Below are 21,315 nucleotides of genomic sequence, written 5' to 3'. Positions count from 1 at the left end.
GCGGGGCGGGAGGGACGTTGCGCGACGTCATCACCGACGGCCACCACAAACATCGCCACCACCGCGGGTGGGTGGAGGGGGGCGGTGCGCGACGTCATCGCCCTCCGCGTCGCGGGCCGATGGCGTCAGGGCCGGGCGGGAAAAGCAAACCGGCCGCCGCCGCCGCCATGGAGGACGCGGAGTCGCGATTCCTTCACTTCTTGCAGCCCATCCGGGACCTGACCGAGAACTGGGAGGTGGACGTGGCCACGCAGCTGGGGGAGTACCTGGAGGAGGTAGGAGGAGGAGGGGGGGGTTGGCCCGCGCCCACCGCCCCCGCGAGGTAGGCCACAGAGAGGGGGGGGAGGGGAGGGTTGTGACCGCCCCGCCGCCTCTCCTTCTTCCCTCCCCGCAGCTGGACCAGATCTGCATCTCCTTCGACGGCGGGAAGACCACCATGAACTTCATCGAAGCGGCGCTGCTCATCCAGGGATCCGCCTGCATCTACAGCAAGAAGGTGGGCGGGGGAGAGGGGAGGCATGGAGCCCTTGCGGGCGGTGGCGGGGGACGAGGGGAGGGTCCCATGGGGAAAGGATGATGGACCCATGGGGAGCGATGGGTGGGGGAGGGGAACTCTGGGGATGGGCAGCTTGTGGGGACGAACTGGTCTGCCAGGGATAGGTGGGCCCTGGGGTGGGGGGAGAGGGGTGCTAAGTGCTGGGGGCAGGTTGGGGTGGAAGTGGTCTGCCAGGGGGACAAGGGGAGGGTCCCATGGGGGACGGGACGGAGGATGGACCCATGGGGGGGGGGTCGGGGGATGGCCATTAAGGGGTGTTGGAAGAAATGTCCATCTGGATTCAATTCTAAGTGGGGGAAAAAGACACTGGAAACATGGAGACTGCTTGGAAAGATGGTTTAATGGTGGACAGGAATCACATGGCTTGAGTTCGGGAACAGAAAAGGTGATCACATGTTTCAAGGTGTTGGGTGAAGAACCAGAGAGGAAAGGAGAAGAAGAGGGTTGAAGGGCAGAAGGGCAGAAAGGGGAGAACAAGATGCTGAGTGCCTGAGTTTATAATGAGCCTTGCCATGTGGGCAATATAATATAATATAAAATAATACTCTGCCCTATTCAATATCCTCCAAAATATTTCATTCTTCTAGGAGAGGGGTGAGTGCTAACTTCCTACAGGGGATAAGAGGATGGACCCACAGGAGGGGAGGGGCTAAATGGAGGGCACCTGGAGGGGTATGGTCTGGGTGGGGTTAGGGTTAGAGGAAGGCCCCGGAAGGGGATGGGATAGCCAGGTGGGGGGGGTGATAGGAGGTTGGCCCCATAGGGGGTGAGTGGGATGACTGAGGGGGCACCTGAGGGGGACAGGAGGATGGGCCCATGGGGGGGAGAATGACCCCCTGGGAGTGGGAAATGGCCCTGGGGTGGGGGAATGCCTAAGTGGGGGGTACCTGGGAGGGGAAAGGGCCTTAAATATGGCCAGGAGGAGGGAAACATACATGGGTTCATTTGAGGGGCTCCTTTCCATCTCGGCTCTCTCCTCCTCGCTTCAAAAATTATTCTGAATTCACAAAATCGAGAGTTGCAGGGAAAAGGAGCTCCAGAGTTCCAAAGAATTAGAGGGGAGGTTTTAACCGATGGTGGACAGAAGGTGTTTGTAATTAACCTTCCTGTCAAGTTTGTCACTTCCTTTAATGTACTCCGAGAGCTTATGCACCAAGACAAATTCCTTGTGTGTCCAATCACACTTGGCCAATAAAGAATTCTGTTCTATTCTATTCTATTCTATTCTATTCTATTCTGTGCTTCTCAATCTGGGTCACTTTAACAGGCAAGATTGAGAGACGCTGTCTTATACCAATTACGGTGGTTGTTTTAGTTAGGGACATTGGAATGGGCTCTAACAGGGAATTGATTGAGTGACTGGTCACCAGGAGCAGCTAATGGACATCCTTGCCCTCAATCAAAATGAAAATTCATTTTCAGAATTTTTTTTAGAGCAAACTCCTTGAGGACTCTTCCTTTGGGGATTATTGTCCATTTCCTTCTCTGATCTATTGCATTTGTTTTCTCAGGTGGAGTATCTTTACTCACTGGTGTACCAAGCCCTCGATTTTATCTCCAGTAAGAAGTGAGTAAGCCCCTCCTTGGGAAGAGAGGAAGGGAAAAGGCAGGAAGGAAGGGATAGAAAAAAAGGGAAGGACAGAAGGAAAAAAGAGAGGAAGGGAAAGGGGAACAATCCCTTCCAGTAATGTGTTTGCTTAACAACCACGGCATTCACTTAACGACAGCTGCAAAAGTCATAAAATCGGGTCATTTGCAGTAACTGTGAGGCTCTATTACGGTTGTAATTTGAGGACTGCCTGCATTTTCTGGAATAAACTGCCTGCTTCCTTCTGTGTCTCTCTCTGTCGTAATGCTTCTTACAACTTAGGCGGAGAAACAGCCCACGCCAGTCGGTACGGATGGGACCGACGGGATGTCAGCGCCGGACCAGGAGCAGCAGCAGCAGAAGAAGAGGTCTCGGGAGTTTGATCCAACAGCCACAGGAAATCATGGCCAAATGCCCTTCGCCATTGCGAGACGCTTACTAGCTATGGGCCACTGGGGTGGATCCAAATTCGCGTTCAAAGTTTTCCTGCACCACCGAAGTCTCGTTTCCTCAGTTTTGCCGCGGTTGCCAGGGTGGATTTGATTTAAATCAAGCTTGATTTAAATTGTGATTTAAATCACTAGTAAAAGGCTTGATTTAAATCTACTCAATTTAAATTACCATTTTTAAAGAGCAGCTGTCATCTCTGTCCCGCAGCAACTTCTCCTCTGACCCGCTATTGACTCACCGACAGTCCCAATATTGCAGAATCTACAGCTTCAGGCCGCAGAACTCAGCTCCATTTCATGCTGAATAAATTAATCAGGTCTAGTTTGGTCCTTTAAGACTTGTGGACTTCAACCCCAGAGTTCCTCGGTTGAAGTCCACAAGTCTTAAAGGACCAAGGTTGAGAAAGTTATGAATGTATCTTAAACAGAAACGATCTTTAGATAGATTTTAACTCTAAAAGCATTTTATTAATATAAATTGGATAAACATCAAAAAAATCAGATTTTTTTCAAATTTATTTTTTATTCTGCACACTCCCTTAAGCGTGCAAAAACAGCTGTCCGTCAATCTACGTCTCCCATGGGCGTGAGGTTTGCCATTGGTTGCTTCCCGCACTTATAGGTCTAACAGGACCAGGGCAGAGGAATAACCCCTGTCCCGAGCCCTCCAGAGATCATCAACCAACGCGACCAAAGCTGTCTCCGTGCTGTACCCAGGCCGGAAACCGGACTGGAACGGGTCCAGATAGACCGATTCATCCAGGTACTGGGGTAGCTGACGTGCCACCACACTCTCTACAACCTTCACCACAAAGTGAAGGTTGGAGACAGGACGGTAATTACCTAAAACGGCTGGGTCCAGGGAGGGCTTCTTGAGGAGGGGTCTCACCACCGCCTCTTTCAAGGCGGGAGGGACAATGCCCTCCAACAAAGAAGCATTAATAATCCCCTGGAGCCAGCCCCGTGTCACCTCTTGTGTGGCCAGCACCAACCAGGAGGGACACGGGTCCAGTAAACATGTGGCCTTCCCAGCAACCTGTCCACGTCCTCAGGAGCCACAGGATCAAACTCATCCCAAACAATCTCAACAAGACAAGGCTCCGACGTCTCACCTGAATCTACCCAATTTTGGTCCAACCCGTCCCGAAGCTGAGCGATTTTATCGTGCAGATACACGCTAAAATCCTTGGCACGCCCCTGCAGGGGGTCATCCTGTGCCTCCTGCTGTAGGAGAGAGCGGGTCACCCGAAACAGGGTGGCCGGGCGGTTATCTGCTGATGCAATAAGGGAGGAACCGTAAGTATTCTTAGCCTCCCTCAATGCCACTAGGTAGGTCTGAATATATGACCTATATTCATAGGTTGGGGGTGGAAGTGGTCTGCCAGGGGGACAAGGGGAGGATCCCATGGGGGACGGGACGGAGGATGGACCCATGGGGGGGGTCGAGGGATGGCCAGGTAAGGGGTGTTGGAAGAAATGTCCATCTGGATTCAATTCTAAGTGGGGGAAAAAGACACTGGAAACATGGAGACTGCTTGGAAAGATGGTTTAATGGTGGACAGGAATCACATGGCTTGAGTTCATGAACAGAAAAGGTGATCACATGTTTCAAGGTGTTGGGTGAAGAACCAGAGAGGAAAGGAGAAGAAGAGAGGAGAAGGGCGAAGGGCAAGATGCTGAGTGCCTGAGTTTATAATGAGCCTTGCCATGTGGGCAATATAATATAATATAAAATAATACTCTGCCCTATTCAATATCCTCCAAAATATTTCATTCTTCTAGGAGAGAGGTGAGTGCTAACTTCCTACAGGGGATAAGAAGATGGACCCACAGGAGGGGAGGGGCTAAATGGAGGGCACCTGGAGGGTATGGTCTGGGTGGGGTTAGGGTTAGAGGAAGGCCCCGGAAGGGGATGGGATAGCCAGGTGGGGGGAGGGTGATAGGAGGTTGGCCCCATAGGGGGTGAGTGGGATGACTGAGGGGGCACCTGGAGAGAATGAGGGGGCACCTGAGGGGGACAGGAGAATGGGCCCACGGGGGGGGGGGAGAATGACCCCCTGGGAGTGGGAAATGGCACTGGGGTGGGGGAATGCCTAAGTGGGGGGTACCTGGGGGGGGGAAGGGCCTTAAAGATGGCCAGGAGGAGGGAAACATACATGGGTTCATTTGAGGGGCTCCTTTCCATCTCGGCTCTCTCCTCCTCGCTTCAAAAATTATTCTGAATTCACAAAATCGAGAGTTGCAGGGAAAAGCAGCTCTAAAGTTCCAAAGAATTAAAGAGGAGGTTTTAACCGATTGTGGACAGAAGGTGTTTTTAATTAACCTTCCTGTCAAGTTTGTCACTTCCTTTAATGTACTCCGAGAGCTTATGCACCAAGACAAATTCCTTGTGTGTCCAATCACACTTGGCCAATAAAGAATTCTGTTCTATTCTATTCTATTCTATTCTATTCTATTCTGTGCTTCTCAATCTGGGTCACTTTAACAGGCAAGATTGAGAGACGTTGTCTTATACTAATTACCGTGGTGGTTTTAGTTAGGGACATTGGAATGGACTCTAACAGGGAGGAACTGATCGAGTGACTGGTCACTAGGAGCAGCAAATGGACATTCTTGCTCTCCATCAGACTGAAAATTCATTTTCAGAATTTTTTTTAGAGCAAACTCCTTGAGGACTCTTCCTTTGGGGATTATTCTCCATTTCCTTCTCTGATCTATTGCATTTGTTTTCTCAGGTGGAGTATCTTTACTCACTGGTGTACCAAGCCCTCGATTTTATCTCCAGTAAGAAGTGAGTAAGCCCCTCCTTGGGAAGAGAGGAAGGGAAAAGGCAGGAAGGAAGGGATAGGAAAAAAGGGAAGGACAGAAGGAAAAAAGAGAGGAAGGGAAAGGGGAACAATCCCTTCCAGTAATGTGTTTGCTTAACAACCACGGCATTCACTTAACGACAGCTGCAAAAGTCATAAAATCGGGTCATTTGCAGTAACTGTGAGGCTCTATTACGGTTGTAATTTGAGGACTGCCTGCATTTTCTGGAATAAACTGCTCGTTTCCCTTCTGTGTCTCTCTCTGTCGTAATGCTTCTTACAACTTAGGCGGGAGAAACAGCCCACGTCAGTCGGTACGGATGGGACCGACGGGGATGTCAGCGCCGGACCAGGAGCAGCAGCAGCAGAAGAAGAGGTGAGCTCCGGGGAGTTTGATCCAACAGCCACAGGAAATCATGGCCGTAAAATGCCTTCTTCGGCCATTGCGAGACGCTTACTAGCTATGGGCCACTGGGTGGATCCAAATTCCACGTTCAAAGTTTTCCTGCACCACCGGAAGTCTCGTTTCCTCAGTTTTGCCGAAGCGGTTGCCAGGGTGGATTTGATTTAAATCAAGCTGATTTAAATTGTGATTTAAATCACTAGTAAAAAGGCTTGATTTAAATCTACTCAATTTAAATTACCATTTTTAAAGAGCAGCTGTCATCTCTGTCCCGCAGCAACTTCTCCTCTGACCCGCTATTGACTCACCGACAGTCCCAATATTGCAGAATCTACAGCTTCAGGCGGCAGAACTCAGCTCCATTTCATGCTGAATAAAATTAAATCAGGGGTCTCCAGCCTTGGTCCCTTTAAGACTTGTGGACTTCAACTCCCAGAGTTCCTCGGTTGAAGTCCACAAGTCTTAAAGGGACCAAGGTTGGAGACCCCTGAACTAAGTTATGAATGTATCTTAAACAGAAAACGATCTTTAGATAGATTTTAACTCTAAAAGCATTTTATTAATATAAATTGGATAAACATCAAAAAAATCAGATTTTTTTCAAATTTATTTTTTATTCTGCACACTCCCTTAAGCGTGCAAAAACAGCTGTCCGTCAATCTACGTCTCCCATGGGCGTGAGGTTTGCCATTGGTTGCTTCCCCGCACACGTTATAGGCTTCATTAATCCTCTCGCTAGATCTTATCTTTTAGGCTGATTTTAACCGCATTATTATAATGTCGGTACTGATGAGTCAATACGAAAAGCTTGCATCTACTGCTGTTCGGCTTTTAACTGTATTGTTTGAATTATTAAAAGGGACTAATTGTTTTAAAATAAGATTTGTATTACCAGTTTGTATCTAGAGTGATGCGATGACGTAGAGGTGGAGCCCTCACCTCACAATCAGGTGTGAGTTCAATCCTAGGTAGAGGCAAATATTTCTCTTTCTAGGCAATAGAATAGAATAGAATTTTATTGGCCAAGTGTGATTGGACACACAAGGAATTTTTCTTGGTACATATGTTCTCAGTGTACATAAAAGAAAAGATACCATCATCAAGGTACAACACTTGGAACACTTAATGATAGTCATAGGATACACATAAGCAATCAGGAAACAACATCAGTATAAATCGTAAGGATACAAGCAACAAAGTTACAGTTATAAGTGGAAGGAGATGGGTGATGAGAATGATGAAAAGATTTTATAGTAGTGCAGATTTAGTAAATAGTTTGACAGTATTGAGGGAATTATTTGTTTAGCAGAGAGATGGCCTTCGGGAAAAAACTGTTCTTGTGTCTAGTTGTTCTGGTGTGCAGTGCTCTATAGCGTCGTTTTGAGGGTAGGAGTTGAAACAGTTTATGTCCAGGATGCGAGGGGTCTGTAGATATTTTCACGGCCCTCTTCTTGATTCGTGCAGTATACAGGTCCTCAATGGAAGGCAGGTTGGTAGCCATTGTTTTTTCTGCCGTTCTAATTATCCTCTGAAGTCTGTGTCTGTCTTGTTGGGTTGCAGAACCAAACCAGACAGTTATGGAGATGCAGATGACAATGAGAATATTTCTGCTGAACAAAACTCTGCATTAGCGACAGGAAAGGCATCTGGCCAGTAAATGCTGAGCTCCATTCAGTTGCCCAGACTCTACCCCAACGCAAGGGATTATGGGGTCGTTAAATGATGATGATGGTTACCAGTCTGTATCTGAATTGTAAAGGAATGGCGTGTCTGTCCTTGGGGTCAGCTTCCATTCCGCCCAGCCTAGACGGGGGCAGAGGCTCTTTCTGGCTCCCTTGGTTTCTCCCCTGACGGAGCCTCCCTTTCTCCATGCAGTTCCTCTCCTTGGACGACATCCAGCAGGCCAGCAAAGCCAACATGGACCTGAGAGACGACCAGCAACACAACGTTAGTGGCTCCACGGCTCCCTTTTGGGGGCTTCTGAATAAGGACGGGGGGGCGTAAGGAAGCCTTGCGCAGCTTTGTCTGCTCCCAGAACTACACACAAACACACACACACACACACACACCCCTTTGCGAGTTCACAAGAACTCCTCGGCTTACAACCATTCTCTCAGCGACCAAAGTTAACAATTGCACTGAAAAGTGACTTGGGCCGGTTTTCTCACTTATGATCACTACGGTCACGTGATTGAAATTTGGACGCTTGGCAACTGCCTCGGATTTATGACGGCTCCCGTGTCCCGGGGTCACGTGATCCCCTTGTGCGACCTTCCGGCAAGCAAAGTCAACAGGGAAGCTGGATTCGCTTAGCGACCAGGTTACTGACTTCACAAGCGCAGTAAATCCACTTAACGACTGTGGCAAGAAGGGTCATAAAATGGGGCAAGACGCAACCAGTTTTGGTCGTAGCTCAAGGACTGCCTGTACTATGATTGGTGTCGGATCGCCGAGTAGGCAGTAGGGCTGGTGGGCTGTAGTTTCAGGTACTCCTCGACTTACGGCCACAAGGGAACCCAACATTTATGCCGCTAAGCAAGACAGTCGTTCCGTGAGCTTTGCCCCGTTTTACAACCTTTCCTGCCACAGTTGTTAAGTGAATCACCGCAACGGTTAAGTTAGTCACGTGGTTATTAAGGGAATCCGGCTCCCCCGTTGATTTTGCTTCTCGGGAGGTCGCCAAAGATCACATGACCCCGGGACACTGCAACCGACACAAGTCCATGCCAGTGGCCAAGCATCTGAATTTTGATCACATGACAACGGAGCAGCCACAACGGTCATAAGTGTGAAAAATAGTTCTAAGTCCCTTTTTTCAGTGATTGCAACTTCGGTCATTATAAGTGAATAGTTGTGAGTGGAAGTCTACCTGAACCCACCACCCCTCCTGCCCCACAGGCAGGGCTCAGGAGGGCAGACAAGCCTTCCCCAAATCCCACCCCTGACCCCCAGCACCCTTCCCCCCCCCCTTCTCCCCCTCTTGTAACTTCTCTGCTGCCTTCGCAGACGGTCCCCATTGTGCCCTTGACCCCGATGGCTCTGGTTCCCCCCGAAGAGTCGGAAAAGAAGGACAACCCCCTCTTTAGGTAAGAGGCTCTCGCGGGGTCCTCTGGGTGGGGGGATGACACCCCACCCCACCCCCGTTCTCCAGCCGTGGGGTACGAGGCGCCCCCTGGCCTTCTCCGTCTGATCTGGGCTTGTTTCCTTGCAGCCGGAAGGGAGAGCTGCTGGCCAGCAGGAAGGATTTCCGGATGAACACCTGCACCCCCCACCACAACGGGCTCTTTGTGTTGGAACTGGCAGGGGTCTCGCCCACCCAGTGCCAAGAGGGCAGGGATGGCAGTTGGGGCCATGGCAACCCCAACGGTACAGCTGGAGCCCCCCACTGTTCATCCTTCTTTTCAAATTTAGTTTATCCTTTCAATTTGGATTCTTTTACGCTTATTATTTCAAATTCTTTGGTTTTAATTTTGTTGTTGTTTCAGCTTAGCTTAGTTTTGATTTCATTCTAGTTTTAATTTTGTTTGATTTTATCTTTTAATGATTCACTTTGTTTTACTTTCAGCTTTTAATGATTCACTGTTAAGTTGCATTTGTTTTCAGCTTAACTTTGGTTTTACATTTTGCTTTTGTATTATTTTGAATTTTATTGTTGTTATTTCATTTGGCTTAGTTTAATTTTTAATTTTGCTCAGCCTTTGACTTAAATCATTTTTATTTCACTGTTTTATGTTTAATTTTATTTTTTTAATTTTACTTAACTTTTTAATTTCATTCAGCTTTAGTAGTTTTTAGCATTTTATCTTTAATTTTAACTGTACTTATTTTCATTTTATTATTTTATTTGTAATTTTATATTTTTATTTTCTGTTTTTTATTTTCTTGTTTTCTTTTATTATTTTATTTTAAGCATGTGGGAACTGGGTAGAAATGTAAGAAAAGCAGCAAATGCAGCTCCTAGCTTTCCTGTCTGCAAAAGATTTGCCACCCCTAAAGAAAATTGGATTGATACACCTGGGACCGTCTCCCTTCACGGGGTGCCCTGTCGAACCGGCCGATTGGCAGCGGAGTTGTGTTAGGTGTGCTCACACACTCTTTTTTGCTTGCCTGCAGGTGTTCAGAGCCTGGCAGCAACAGCTGGCTCCATGCCCATGGAGGTCAGCGGGTGCGAGACCCCCGTTCTCGCTCTGAACTTCTCTGGAGAAGGAAGTGAGTCATAGGGACCTAATGAATCGAGGGGGAGGAAAAATGAATGTTCAAGAAAGTTGGAGTTAGGGGAGGTGCCGATAGAAAATCCCAGCTGGGAAACGGGATGCTGGCTCAAATCATGTAGCTTGAAAGCCTTTTATACGTGGTCTCGCTTAGCAGACTCTGTGGGCAGTTTTTTTTTTTTATTTGCATTTATATCCCGCCCTTCTCCGAAGACTCAGGGCGGCTTACACTGTGCTAAGCAATAGTCTTCATCCTATTTGTATATTTATATACAAAGTCAACTTTTATTGCCCCCCCAACAATCTGGGTCCTCATTTTACCTACCTTACAAAGGATGGAAGGCTGAGTCAACCTTGGGCCTGGTGGGACATGAACTTGCAGTAATTGCAAGCAGCTGTGTTAATAACAGACAGACTTAGTCTGCTGAGCCACCAGAGGCCCTTTTTATGAGAATTTAGAGCCAGCTGGGGGCTCTACAGGCTGATGCACCAGATAGAGGAGTAATTTCGTTTAACTGATCAAAATCCTTAAAATCAGGGTTGAGCTGTGGGGTCCTTGAAGCTCTCTCAGCTTGGTGGTTTCCTTTCAGACGTTTCATTACCATACTAGGTACCATCATCAGTGCCAGAAGGGAGGGGGTTGTGGAATGAAAGAAGAGGGGAGGCAGGAGGAGAAGGACAACGGCTAGAAGGGAACTAAAGAACTAAGTTGCAGGCATTTCCATGACCCAACTAAGTAGCGTCCTCTGAGCTAGGAGGGAGGGGGTGCGTGGAGAGGAGGAGGAGGAGGAGAATGACCAAGAGTATGTCTCATGGGTGCTGCCTGAGCTGGGTGGTTTTCTGGCAGACGTTTCATGATCCAACTAGATAGCACCCATCAGTGCCTGAAGAGGGAGTGGGATTACTGGAGAAGGAGGGGAGGGGGACTGTGTGGTCCTTGGTGCTCTCTGAGCTGGATTTTTTTTTTTTGCATTTATTTCCCGCCCTTCTCCGAAGTCTCAGGGCGGCTTACACTGTGTCAAGCAATAGTCTTCATCCATTTGTATATTATATACAAAGTCAACTTTTATTGCCCCCAACAATCTGGGTCCTCATTTTACCTGCCTTATAAAGGATGGAAGTCTGAGTCAACTTTGGGCCTGGTGGGACTTGAACCTGCAGTAATTGCAAGCAGCTGCTGTTAATAACAGACTCTTACCAGTCTGAGCCACCAGAGGCCCTGTGGATTGCTTACTTGCGGATATTTCATGACCCAACTAGGTAATGTCTTAAGTGCGTCTAAACTAGGGGTCTGCAAACTTGGCTCTCTTAAGACTTGTGGACTTCAACTCCCAGAGTCCCTCAGCCAGCAAAGCTGGCTGAGGGACTCTGGGAGTTGAAGTCCACAAGTCTTAAAAGAGCCAAGTTTGCAGACCCCTGGTCTAAACAGTCAGCAGACCCCACTCCCTCCTAGGATGCATCCTCAGAATGACAGCCCGGCCCCAAATTCAGGGCTTTCTTTTATCATCTTGGTTTCTGCATCTTCCTCCTGTCCCCCAAGGCCATTCCTTCTGCCCACCGCAGGCGCAGGCAGCCCCCCCCCCGAGCTCTGTGGGGCTGAACTCTTCATTCTCGTTCTCTTTCCTCCCCCCGGGGACACCCCCTCCCCCCACCAGCCGGAGCAACGAACCCGGCTGATGACCATGAAGATGGTGGTGAGGACTTTCTGCCCGACATCCCAGAGGAGGGTCAAGAAGCCCCCCACGGTGGAGGAGAGGAAGACGTCGTGCATCAGACGGTACTCGGAGGCAGGAGGGCGGCCTAAGGTGGGACGGCAGAGGGCGCTTTTGGTACGATCCGGAGATGAGACGCCCCTCCCCCTTTCTCTGTCTCCTAGAGCGCCCCCCAGAGCAAAGGGTACGCGTTGCGAGAGAGACCCCCTGCCCTGGATGCCAATCCCCACCTCAAGGTAAGGAGCAGCCCCGTACATCACCCCACGTTTTGCCAATGGTGGTCCCAGGAGCCTTTCGACTGAGGCAGTCCTCGGCCTTGTGATCCGCAACGGAGCCCCAAATGTCTGTTGCTAAGCGAAGACATTTTGGGAAACCCAAAGTGAAACACACGGTTGTTCAGGGAATCCGGCTTCCCCCACAGATCTCGCTTGTCAGAAAGTTCACCAAAGCAGGGATCGCGTTCCCCTCCCCCCCCCTTCTGATCTGAATCAGAATAGAGCTGGAAGGGACCTTCGAGATCTTCTAGTCCAGCCCCCTGCTCAAGCAGGAGACCCTATATACCATGATGAAGCACCCACAACATGTGGAGGGAAGCCGTTCCACTGGTTAATTGTCCTCACTGTTAGGATGTTTCTGCTTAGCTCAAGATTGCGTCTTTCCTTTTGATAGATAGATAGATAGATAGATAGATAGATAGATAGATAGATAGATAGATAGATAGATAGATAGATAGATAGATAGATAGATGAGAGAGACAGACAGACGACATAGCTAAAAATGATAGATGACATAGACAGACAGACATTATTTATACATTTTTCTTTACAATACATAAAAATATGAACAGTGTGTTGTCTGAGTACAATTAATTTTGAAAAATAACAGTAATAATAACACTAATATTCATAACATTGATAATAATCACATAATGATAATAATACTTGTTTATCCGTACTGATAAAACCTTTGAGTTTCTAACTTCTGTTTCTATTAACTAACCATTGGTAAAACAAGTCCCATGTTAAACAAATGTTCTGTTTCCTCCTTGTCCTTTATTTTGAGTGTTAATCTATCCATCTCTGTGCATTCTAATATTTCTTTTTATTACCCTTTCATCTGTAGGGATCGCTTCATTTTCCCACTGTTATTTGGTTGCTTCTCTCCTTGATGAGTTTCCATCTGTTATTTCTTGTCCCGCCTTCTGGAGCTTTGGAGAATAATTTGACCCCCCTCCTCTTTGGGGCAGCCCCTCAAATGCTGGAAGGCTGCTGTCAAGTCACCCCCTGGTCCTTCTCTTCAATAGACTTTCTGGATGGGGCTCCTTTTGTGGTGCTGAGGCCCAGTTCTGAAGCCCCAGGAGACCCTCAGTCTCTGGACACCACGAGGCCCACCCGCTGCTTCTCCTTCTCTTCCAGGACACGTGGGACCCCTGGCGCAGCCTCGACCCCTTCAGCTCCTCGGAAGACAGACCCTTCAGGAAAGGTGTGGATCCCCCAGGCCCGTGGGTGGGGGGACTTGAACTCGGCACCTTCAGCCTTAGAAGCCTCTCTGGGAGCAGACCAGGGTTGTCCACGGGAAGCGGTCAGAAAGTCAAGTCATGTTGTCTCCGTCTTGACTGTTTTTGACCGCATTCTGTCGACAACACCCGGTGTGGACCACAGCTCCCCTGCCAGGTGAAAGTTATGGGAGTTGTAGTCCAAGGGATCAGGGCAGGTTGGGTTCTAAGGGAACGGGAGGGGGCTTCCAGCCCTGCCTGAATCTTTCTCACGATCTTCTGGAGAGCTGATGGGACCAGGCGGGCGGCCAGACTCCTGGACCTTGGGAGGAATCCTTCCTGCAGCCGCTGCCCTTAAGAGAGGTGGGCTAACCTGCCAGGCCTGGATGGAGGCGCAGGTGGTCCCACCCGCTCTTTTCCCTCTCCAGGGAGACCCTTCACTGTGCCCCGCGGCCTGGAGGATTTGTCCGGCACCAAACGCAAGAGACGTCCATCCTGCAAGCTGCAAGATTTTGCGTCGTGGTTTTCGTCCTCTGGTGAGTTCCCTCGACTTGGGCTGATGGGGGTGGAGGTGGGGCTGGGCTCGGGGGCAGCCCTGCCCGTTCCCTGTCTATCCTTTTTCTTAAAAAAAAAAAATCAGTGGAGGTTTTAGGAAAAAAAAAAATAGCCGGTTTTTGGGTCAAACCGTCATAAGCCATTGGGTAGGTGATGCTACAAACGGAGTTGTGTTGCTGAGCATTTGAAGTGCGGTCACCTGAGCCCAGGTAGAGGGTGACCATCAGAACTCCCCCCCCTCCCCTTTGCAGGTGGGTCACACTTTTGGTCGTTAAGCAGTCGTAAGTTGAGGACTAGCTGTAAACAGTGGTTAAAAGGGATTTGAAGATGAGTGTAATGCTTAGCTTAACCTATTGACGTTTCTTTCTTCCTTTGTATGTGTGTATAAAAGAGAGGAGAATTTATTGTTTTTTTCCTTTTTTCAGCTTCCAGCCAGGCTGGATTCTATGCGATAAATTTATTTTTTATTTGGATCGCCTTTTTCTCCTCTCTCTCTCTCTCTCTTTTTTTTTTTTTGCACACCATTCCTCCCCCCTTTCCCCCCCCCTTGTTCTTGTTTAGCGCTGGACGTCTGGTTTGGTTTTCTATATTTGATTTTCTGTTTTGTGATTTACCTTTTGCGATAAACTGGACAAACAGAGATACGGCCGCCTTCTGAAGAACTGAAGCCCTCCCTGCCTTCCCTCTCCTTTTGCCTCACTTCTGCTTCTCGCCTTGGGGCCCTGAACGGCCTTCCTGTGCTCTAGGGCAGGAGGGAGGGAGGAGACCCAAAAGCTTCTTGTACACCATCACACACACACACACACCCAGCTCAGAGACTTGCTTGCTTTCCAGAGCCCAACCAGGCTGGCAGCCAGAGAAGCCACCAGAAAGGCTCCACGTTCGCCGGTGAGTGGGTGAGACTTCTGGGGAAAGAGGCTCTGTGTGGGGTGGCCCCTGGTTCCTGCAGGCCTTGCCCAGAAGCAGAGGCACTGACAGAGGGGGGTGGGGCTGGATGGGCAGAGGGAGCTGGGGGCCAGGAGGGGCCTGGTTCTTAGGGGCCCCCGATGCTGGGGTCACTGGTGGCTTGAGGACATCCCTACAGGGTTAGCCTCTTTAACTTTTTAGTTATTTATTTGCATCCCACCATTATTGTTTTAATCATGGTGGCAAACATATCCAACACACCTTCCTATTTGCCCTGCAACAACAGCCCTGTGAGGTGGGCTGGATTGAGAGAAAGAGGGATTGGCCCCTAAGTCACTCAATTGGTTTTCATGCCTAAGGCGGGACTAGAGCTCACGGTCTCCTGGTTGGCCCAAAGTCGCTCAGCCGCCATTAACGGCTAAGGCGGGACTAGAACTCACCATCTCCTGGTGATTGGTCCAAAGTCACTCAGCTGCCATTCACAGCTAAGGCGGGACTAGAACTCACCATCTCCTGGTGATTGGCCCAAAGTCACTCAGCTGCCATTCACAGCTAAGGCGGGACTAGAACTCACCATCTCCTGGTGATTGGCCCAAAGTCACTCAGCTGCCATTCATGGCTAAGGCGGGACTAGAACTCACCGTCTCCTGGTGATTGGCCCAAAATCACTAAGCCGCCATTCACGGCTAAGGTGGCACTAGAACTCACAGTCTCCTGATGATTGGTCCAAAGTCACCTAGCCGACTTTTCATGCCTGAGGTGGGACTAGAATTCACACCTCCTGCTTTCTAACCTGGGTGCTTTAACCAGTAGACCAATCTTTGAATATTTAACTCCAATTTTAATTTTTATTCGTAAGTTTTAACATGTTCTGAATTCATTTTTTTTTTTTAATCTATGCTTGGAGCCATGCATTTACAGGGTTTTATGAGGATGTTATCAACCACGCAGAGGCACTTTGGTGTGATGGGCAGTGTAGAAAATTAAATCAATCTTTCATTCCTGAGCAGACCTGGAGGTTCTGTACTGGAGGAACGTGAAGGAGCGCCTGGCGGCCCAGAGGAAACTGCAGAAGAGGATGGTGAGTGTGGAGGCAGAGCGGCTCATGCAAACAAGGGCTGGCATTCTGGGCTGGCCCAGAGGAAAGGGGGCATGGGGGGGTGACGCAACTGAGACGAACCTCTTGGAGAAGGAGGACCTTCCTTCCTTCCCTCCCTCCTTCCCTTCCTCCCTCCCATCTCTTTCCTTCCTTCCCTCCCTCCCTCCTTCCCTCCGGCTTAGGTGCTCAGGTTTTCTTCTAGCGGTAAGAGCCTTTGCAATGGGGTGTTCCCTCGTTGGGTCATGAAACGTCTGCCAGAAAACCCCCAAGCTCAGAGAGCACCAAGGACTGTATAGCGAATGAATGAATGAATGAATGAACTCTTCCTTCCCCTCCAAAATTCGCAGGGCGAACGAACAGAAAGCAACCCCCTCTCCCTTCTACCACTGATGTTGTTCCCTAGCTGGGTCATGAAAAGTCTGCCAGAAAACCCCCAAGCTCAGAGAGCACCAAGGGCCCCACAGCTCAGCCCTGAGCTACAATTCTTCTGGTATGATGCGATGCTGAAGCAGGGCCTCTTTAAATATAGCAGCCCCCTCTTCACTGTACGGACGCCAGGGGTTCGCTTCTACCTGTCTGTGGCCTGGAGACCTTCTAGGACAGGGCTCTCCAACCTTGGTCCCTTTAAGACTTGTGGACTTCAACTCCCAGCTTTGCTGGCTGAGGGACTCTGGGAGTTGAAGTCCACAAGTCTTAAAGGGACCAAGGTTGGAGAGCCCTGTCCTAGATCAAAGAAAAAAAGCGAGATCAGGCTAGCCTCCTTTCCCCCCCCTTGAACCAGGCTCCGTATCTGAAGTTGCAGTTCGCAGAGCTTGGCGCTCTGGAGATGGACCGGGAGGAGGAGAACTTTGATGCTGCGGCTGATGCTGATGATGAACCAGGTACGTCTCCCATACTGCCTGGTAGCTGGGCGACTCACGAGGCGGCCCTCTCTCCTGTCTGGGGGGAGGAAGGGCAGCTGGGATCTCTCAACCTGCTCCAAGAGACCCCTTCTGAAGTTAGGACTTTGTTCTCAATTTCACCTCCATTTGGATTGTGACGGTTGGAGCAGGATTTGTGTCATATACTGTATATAGAGCACAAATCCTGCTCCAACCATCACTATCTCTCTCTCTCTCTCTCTCTCTCTCTCTCTCTGTCTAACTATATACCAGGGGTAGTCAACCTTTTTATACCTACCGCCCACTTTTGTATCTCTGTTAGTAGTAAAATTTTCTAACTGCCCACCGGTTCGGGGGGAGATGCGCGAGCTATTCTGAGACGAGGCTCTTTTGTTTGCGGTCGCACTATAGTGCCATTTAGTTTCACTTACGTAACGTGAACTAAACTTATGTGCGGGGGATACAAATCGTATCTTTTCAGAAATTAAAATTGTCACGGGGAATTTTATGAAAACCTAATGAAAATGTTTTTAAATAATGCTATGAAAATTTTTTAAAAAGTCAATTAAATTTAAAAAAAGGAAATTGCTTCAGTATGAGACAAAATCCCTACTGCCCACCATGAAAGCTGGAACTCCCACTAGTGGGCGGTAGGGACCAGGTTGACTCCCACTCATATATACAATATCTATCTAATCTATCTATATACGATATCTATATGTATCTACCTACCTATCTATCTATCTATCTATCTATCTACAATATCTATCTATCCTGCTCCAACTGTCACAATCCATATATCTATCTGTCTGTCTAACTATATACAATATCTATCTAATCTATCTATATATAATATATTTATCTATCTACAATATCCATCTCTCTAATCTGTCTGTCTATATACAATATCTATCTTATCTATCTATCTATCATCTACCTTTCTAATCTAATTATATAAAATATCTATTCTATCTTATCTAGCTATATCATCTATCTAACTATATACAATATCTATCTACTGTATCTATATACAATATCTATCTAATCTATCTCTGGGCACAATGGAAATATATCTACTGAACAAAACTCTGCATTGGCGACAGGAAGGGCATCCGGCCAGTAAACATTCAGCTCCATTCAGTTGCCCAGATTAGGGATTATGGGGTTGTTAAAAGAGGATGATATATAATGTGGTTTATATAGCTGGTCCTCAACTTGTGTCCAGTCTCTTTAGCAACCGTTTGAATTTACAACGGGCTTTTAAAAAGCTACTTGAAGCCCATGAACTTACGTCGACCCCGGGAAGCTGCAACCGTCGTAAGATGCTTATCAGTTGCCAAGCAGCTGGGTTTTGATATCAGCTGGGGATGTAAGCGTGAGGAATGGTTGCAAGTCACTTTTTTCAGTTCATTCATTCAATGTAAAACTGATCAGTCGTTAAACGAATTATTGTAAGTTGAAAACTACTGGGTCTGGTTTGGCTGGAATGTCTTCTCCTTTCACAGAGGACTTTGATGAGGAGATCCCCCCGTTGGAAGCCTCCAAAGGGATGCCAGGCAGCGTGGCAGGTAACGTCCGGGCAAACTGGCTCCTTTCTGTACCCAGGGCATCCATCTACCCATCCAACCATCCATTCATTCATCCATCCATCCATCCTTCTATTCAACTATTCATCCATCCAACTATCCATCCATCCTTCCTTCCAATCATCCATTCAACCATCCACCCACCCAGCCAACCATCTATCCAATTTTCCTTCCTTCCTTCCTTCCTTTCTTCCTCCATGCATCCACCCACCCATCCAACTATCCATCCATTCATCCATTTAATGATCCATCCATTCATCCATTTAATGATCCATCCTCCCCTTCCTTCCTTCCTTCCTATCATCTATGCAGCCATTCAACCACCCACCCAGCCCATCCATCCATCCATCTTCTGGGCTGGGAAAGGAAATAAGAGGCGCAGAGATTCCTCATGGGAAACTGGGAGGGGCCCCTTCAATTTCTCCAATTTGCTTTCAGATCCTGGGGAAATCCCCTCTTCCCTGAGCTACGAGGAGCTGGTCAGCAGGAACGTGGTAGGCATCCTGACCCCCTGTGGAGGAAGAGCAGCGTAGACGGTTAATGTAACCGCCTCGGTGGGGGGGTCCCTTCTTTGTGGAGCATCATTCTCCCGAGGGATGGCCGTCTCCTCCCCTCTGCCCCTTCCCCCACCCCCCGGAGTGTCCTGGCTCCTTTCCCAAAGGCAGCTGGGCCAGCTGGGCTGTTTCCTTCCCTTCTCCTTGAGAGACACTCTCTTTCTCCCTGCCGGTTGCAGGAGCTCTTCATGGCCCACTCCCAGAAGTACGCCCGAGAGACGGAGCTGTCCCAGCGGGTTCGCGACTGGGAGGAGATGATGGGCCCACAGCTGGAGGAACAGGTGAGGTCGGGCAGGGAAGGCCCCCACCCCCAGGACAGGGGACAGGGAGCCCTGGTGGTGCTGTGCTTAGAATGATGTAAAGCACCATGAAGGGGTATACAAGTCTTAAGTAATATTGCTAAGGAGGGAGGGAGGAAAAGAGAGAAGGAAAAAGGAGGGAGGGAAGAAGAAAGGTGATTGAGAAGGAAGGAAAATGATAAAGGAGGAAGGAAGAATATTGAGAAAGAAGGAAGATGATTGGGAAGGAAGGAAAAGAAGGAAAAAAGGGAGGAAGGAAGGAAGGAAAAAAGAGCGAGGAAGGAAGGAAGATGGGAAGGGAGGGAGGGAGGGAGATTGGAAAAGAACGAAGAGCGAGCCCTGGGTGCTCAGTGGTTAGAATGCAGTATTGCAGGCTAATTCTTCTGACCGCCAGGAGTTCGATCCTGACCAGATCAAGGTTGACTCAGCCTTCCATCCTTCTGAGGTGGGTCAAGTGAGGGCCCAGATTGTTGGGGGCCATAGGCTGACTCTGTAAACCGCTTAGAGAGGGCTGCCAAGCCCTGGGAAGGGCATATAAGCCTGAAGTACTAGGGCTACGTGGCCTTCAGCATCCACCTCTCCTCTTTGCACAGGAAGCCCGCACCGCCTTCGACATCCACAGCTACGGAGACCGGCTGGTGTCCCGGTTCAGCCGCGTGGGCGAGTGGCATTCGTTTGCCAGCCTGCTGGCAGGGCAGCCAGCCTTCGAGGTCTGCCGGGCCATGTTGGCCTCCCTGCAACTGGTGAGGATGTCTGCAACCCGCTGGGGGTTGGGAGGCAGGCTGGGCCAGGCCGCTGCCCCACAACGGAAGATCAGGGGCAGCGGGATTAAACGGCAAGGAACTTCATGACTGGGGCAAGCCGGCAGCCAGTGGGAGACGTTGCCCCACAGAGGGGAGAGCTATCCTACAAGGGAAGTTTTTGCGCACAGTTGCTGATGTTTTGGGGCAGGGGTCTCAGAATCTGGCAACTTTTAAGACTTGTGGACTTCAACTCCCAGCCAGGCGACTGGGGAATTCTGGGAGCTGAAGTCCACAGGTCTTAAAGTTGCCAGGTTTGGAGATCGCCACTATAGGGGCCGCATTTTTCAATCTGAGCAGCTGGCCGGCTTTGGAATCGTGGGACTTAAAAGTCCATCTCTGACACAGCTTCAGGAGATCCTCCTCTCCGAGCAGGGGGTGAGCCTAGTTGATCTCTTAAGGTTCCAATTCTGGGATACTGGAACTTCCTTTGGAAAATTGGATCCCACCAACAGAAGTGAATATTTCTAGCTCAGGGCTAACTGTGGGCACTTGGTGCTCTCTGAACTTGGTGGCTTTCTTGCGGACGTCTTATGACCCAACCAGGTAACATCATCAGTGCTAGAAAGGAGTGGGGTTTGAGGAGTGGAGGAGAAGAAGGGGAAAGAGAAGCAGAAGAGGGAAGGGGGAGAAATAGGGAGGAAGAGAAGGAGGAGAACTGGGCTTGTTCTCTTGGTAGTTTTCTTGCAGACATTTCATGACCCAACCAGGTAACTTCATCAGGGCTAAAAGAATTGGACTAGAAGGCTTGTAAGCACTGAGGATGTAACCTAGTTGGGTCATGAAATTTCTGCAAGAAAACAACCAAGCTCAGAGAGCACCAAGGACCCCCACCTTCGTCCTCTTCCTCCTCCACAACCCCCCCCCACCTTCTAGCACTGATGATGTAACCTAGTTGGGTCATGAAACGTCTGCAACAAAGCCCCCCGCCCCCAAAAGCTCAGAGAGCACCAAGGACCCCCCCGACCCCCCCACTGGATCCTTCCATCCCCGAAACGTTTTGTGTTCCTCCAGGCCAACGACTACACCGTGGAAGTCTCCCAAGGGCCAGGCCTGGAAGAGGCCGTCGACACCATGGCGCTGCGCCTCCTGACCCAGGAAAGGGCCCACCAGCGCTTTCACACGTACACGGCTCCCTCGCTCAGCAAGCAGTGACCTCGCTCGTCTCCTCTGTGCCGTGTCTGTATTTGTGTACATATGTCCATATATATATATATTTATGTATATTTGCAAGTATGTAAATGCATGAAATTTGTATAGCTTCTCCTGCCCTACATATACTCTCCCCCTCCCCCCCCCAAGTATTTCAGCAGTGGGTCTTTTCTGCTTTCCCCCAATAAAAGGCGCCTTGTGTTCCAAACCTTTTAATCCTCCTCTTAGTGCAGGGGTCTTCAACCTTAGCAACTTTTAAGAT

The 21,315-nt window shown here is 49.1% G+C and overlaps 1 protein-coding gene across 1 annotated transcript; it reads left to right on the top strand.

The window, feature by feature from the left end:
- Positions 1-32: 32 nt before the first annotated feature.
- On the top strand, positions 33-21,254 carry NCAPH2 (non-SMC condensin II complex subunit H2). The gene is made up of 20 exons (XM_058190990.1): positions 33-275; positions 395-496; positions 2,068-2,123; positions 5,689-5,776; positions 7,679-7,750; positions 8,810-8,889; positions 9,015-9,169; positions 9,917-10,012; positions 11,670-11,791; positions 11,891-11,962; positions 13,142-13,208; positions 13,650-13,757; positions 14,611-14,664; positions 15,693-15,763; positions 16,563-16,662; positions 18,168-18,230; positions 18,687-18,742; positions 18,982-19,083; positions 19,695-19,844; positions 20,916-21,254. The coding sequence occupies exons 1-20, from the start codon at positions 120-122 to the stop codon at positions 21,054-21,056; spliced, it is 1,911 nt and encodes a 636-aa protein (XP_058046973.1). The 5' UTR covers positions 33-119; the 3' UTR covers positions 21,057-21,254.
- Positions 21,255-21,315: the final 61 nt, after the last annotated feature.

This window comes from Ahaetulla prasina, chromosome 7, assembly GCF_028640845.1.
Source record: "Ahaetulla prasina isolate Xishuangbanna chromosome 7, ASM2864084v1, whole genome shotgun sequence".
NCBI lineage: Eukaryota > Metazoa > Chordata > Lepidosauria > Squamata > Colubridae > Ahaetulla > Ahaetulla prasina.
The sequence above is the reverse complement of the archived record's forward strand: the minus strand, read 5'-3'. Positions and strand labels throughout refer to the sequence as shown.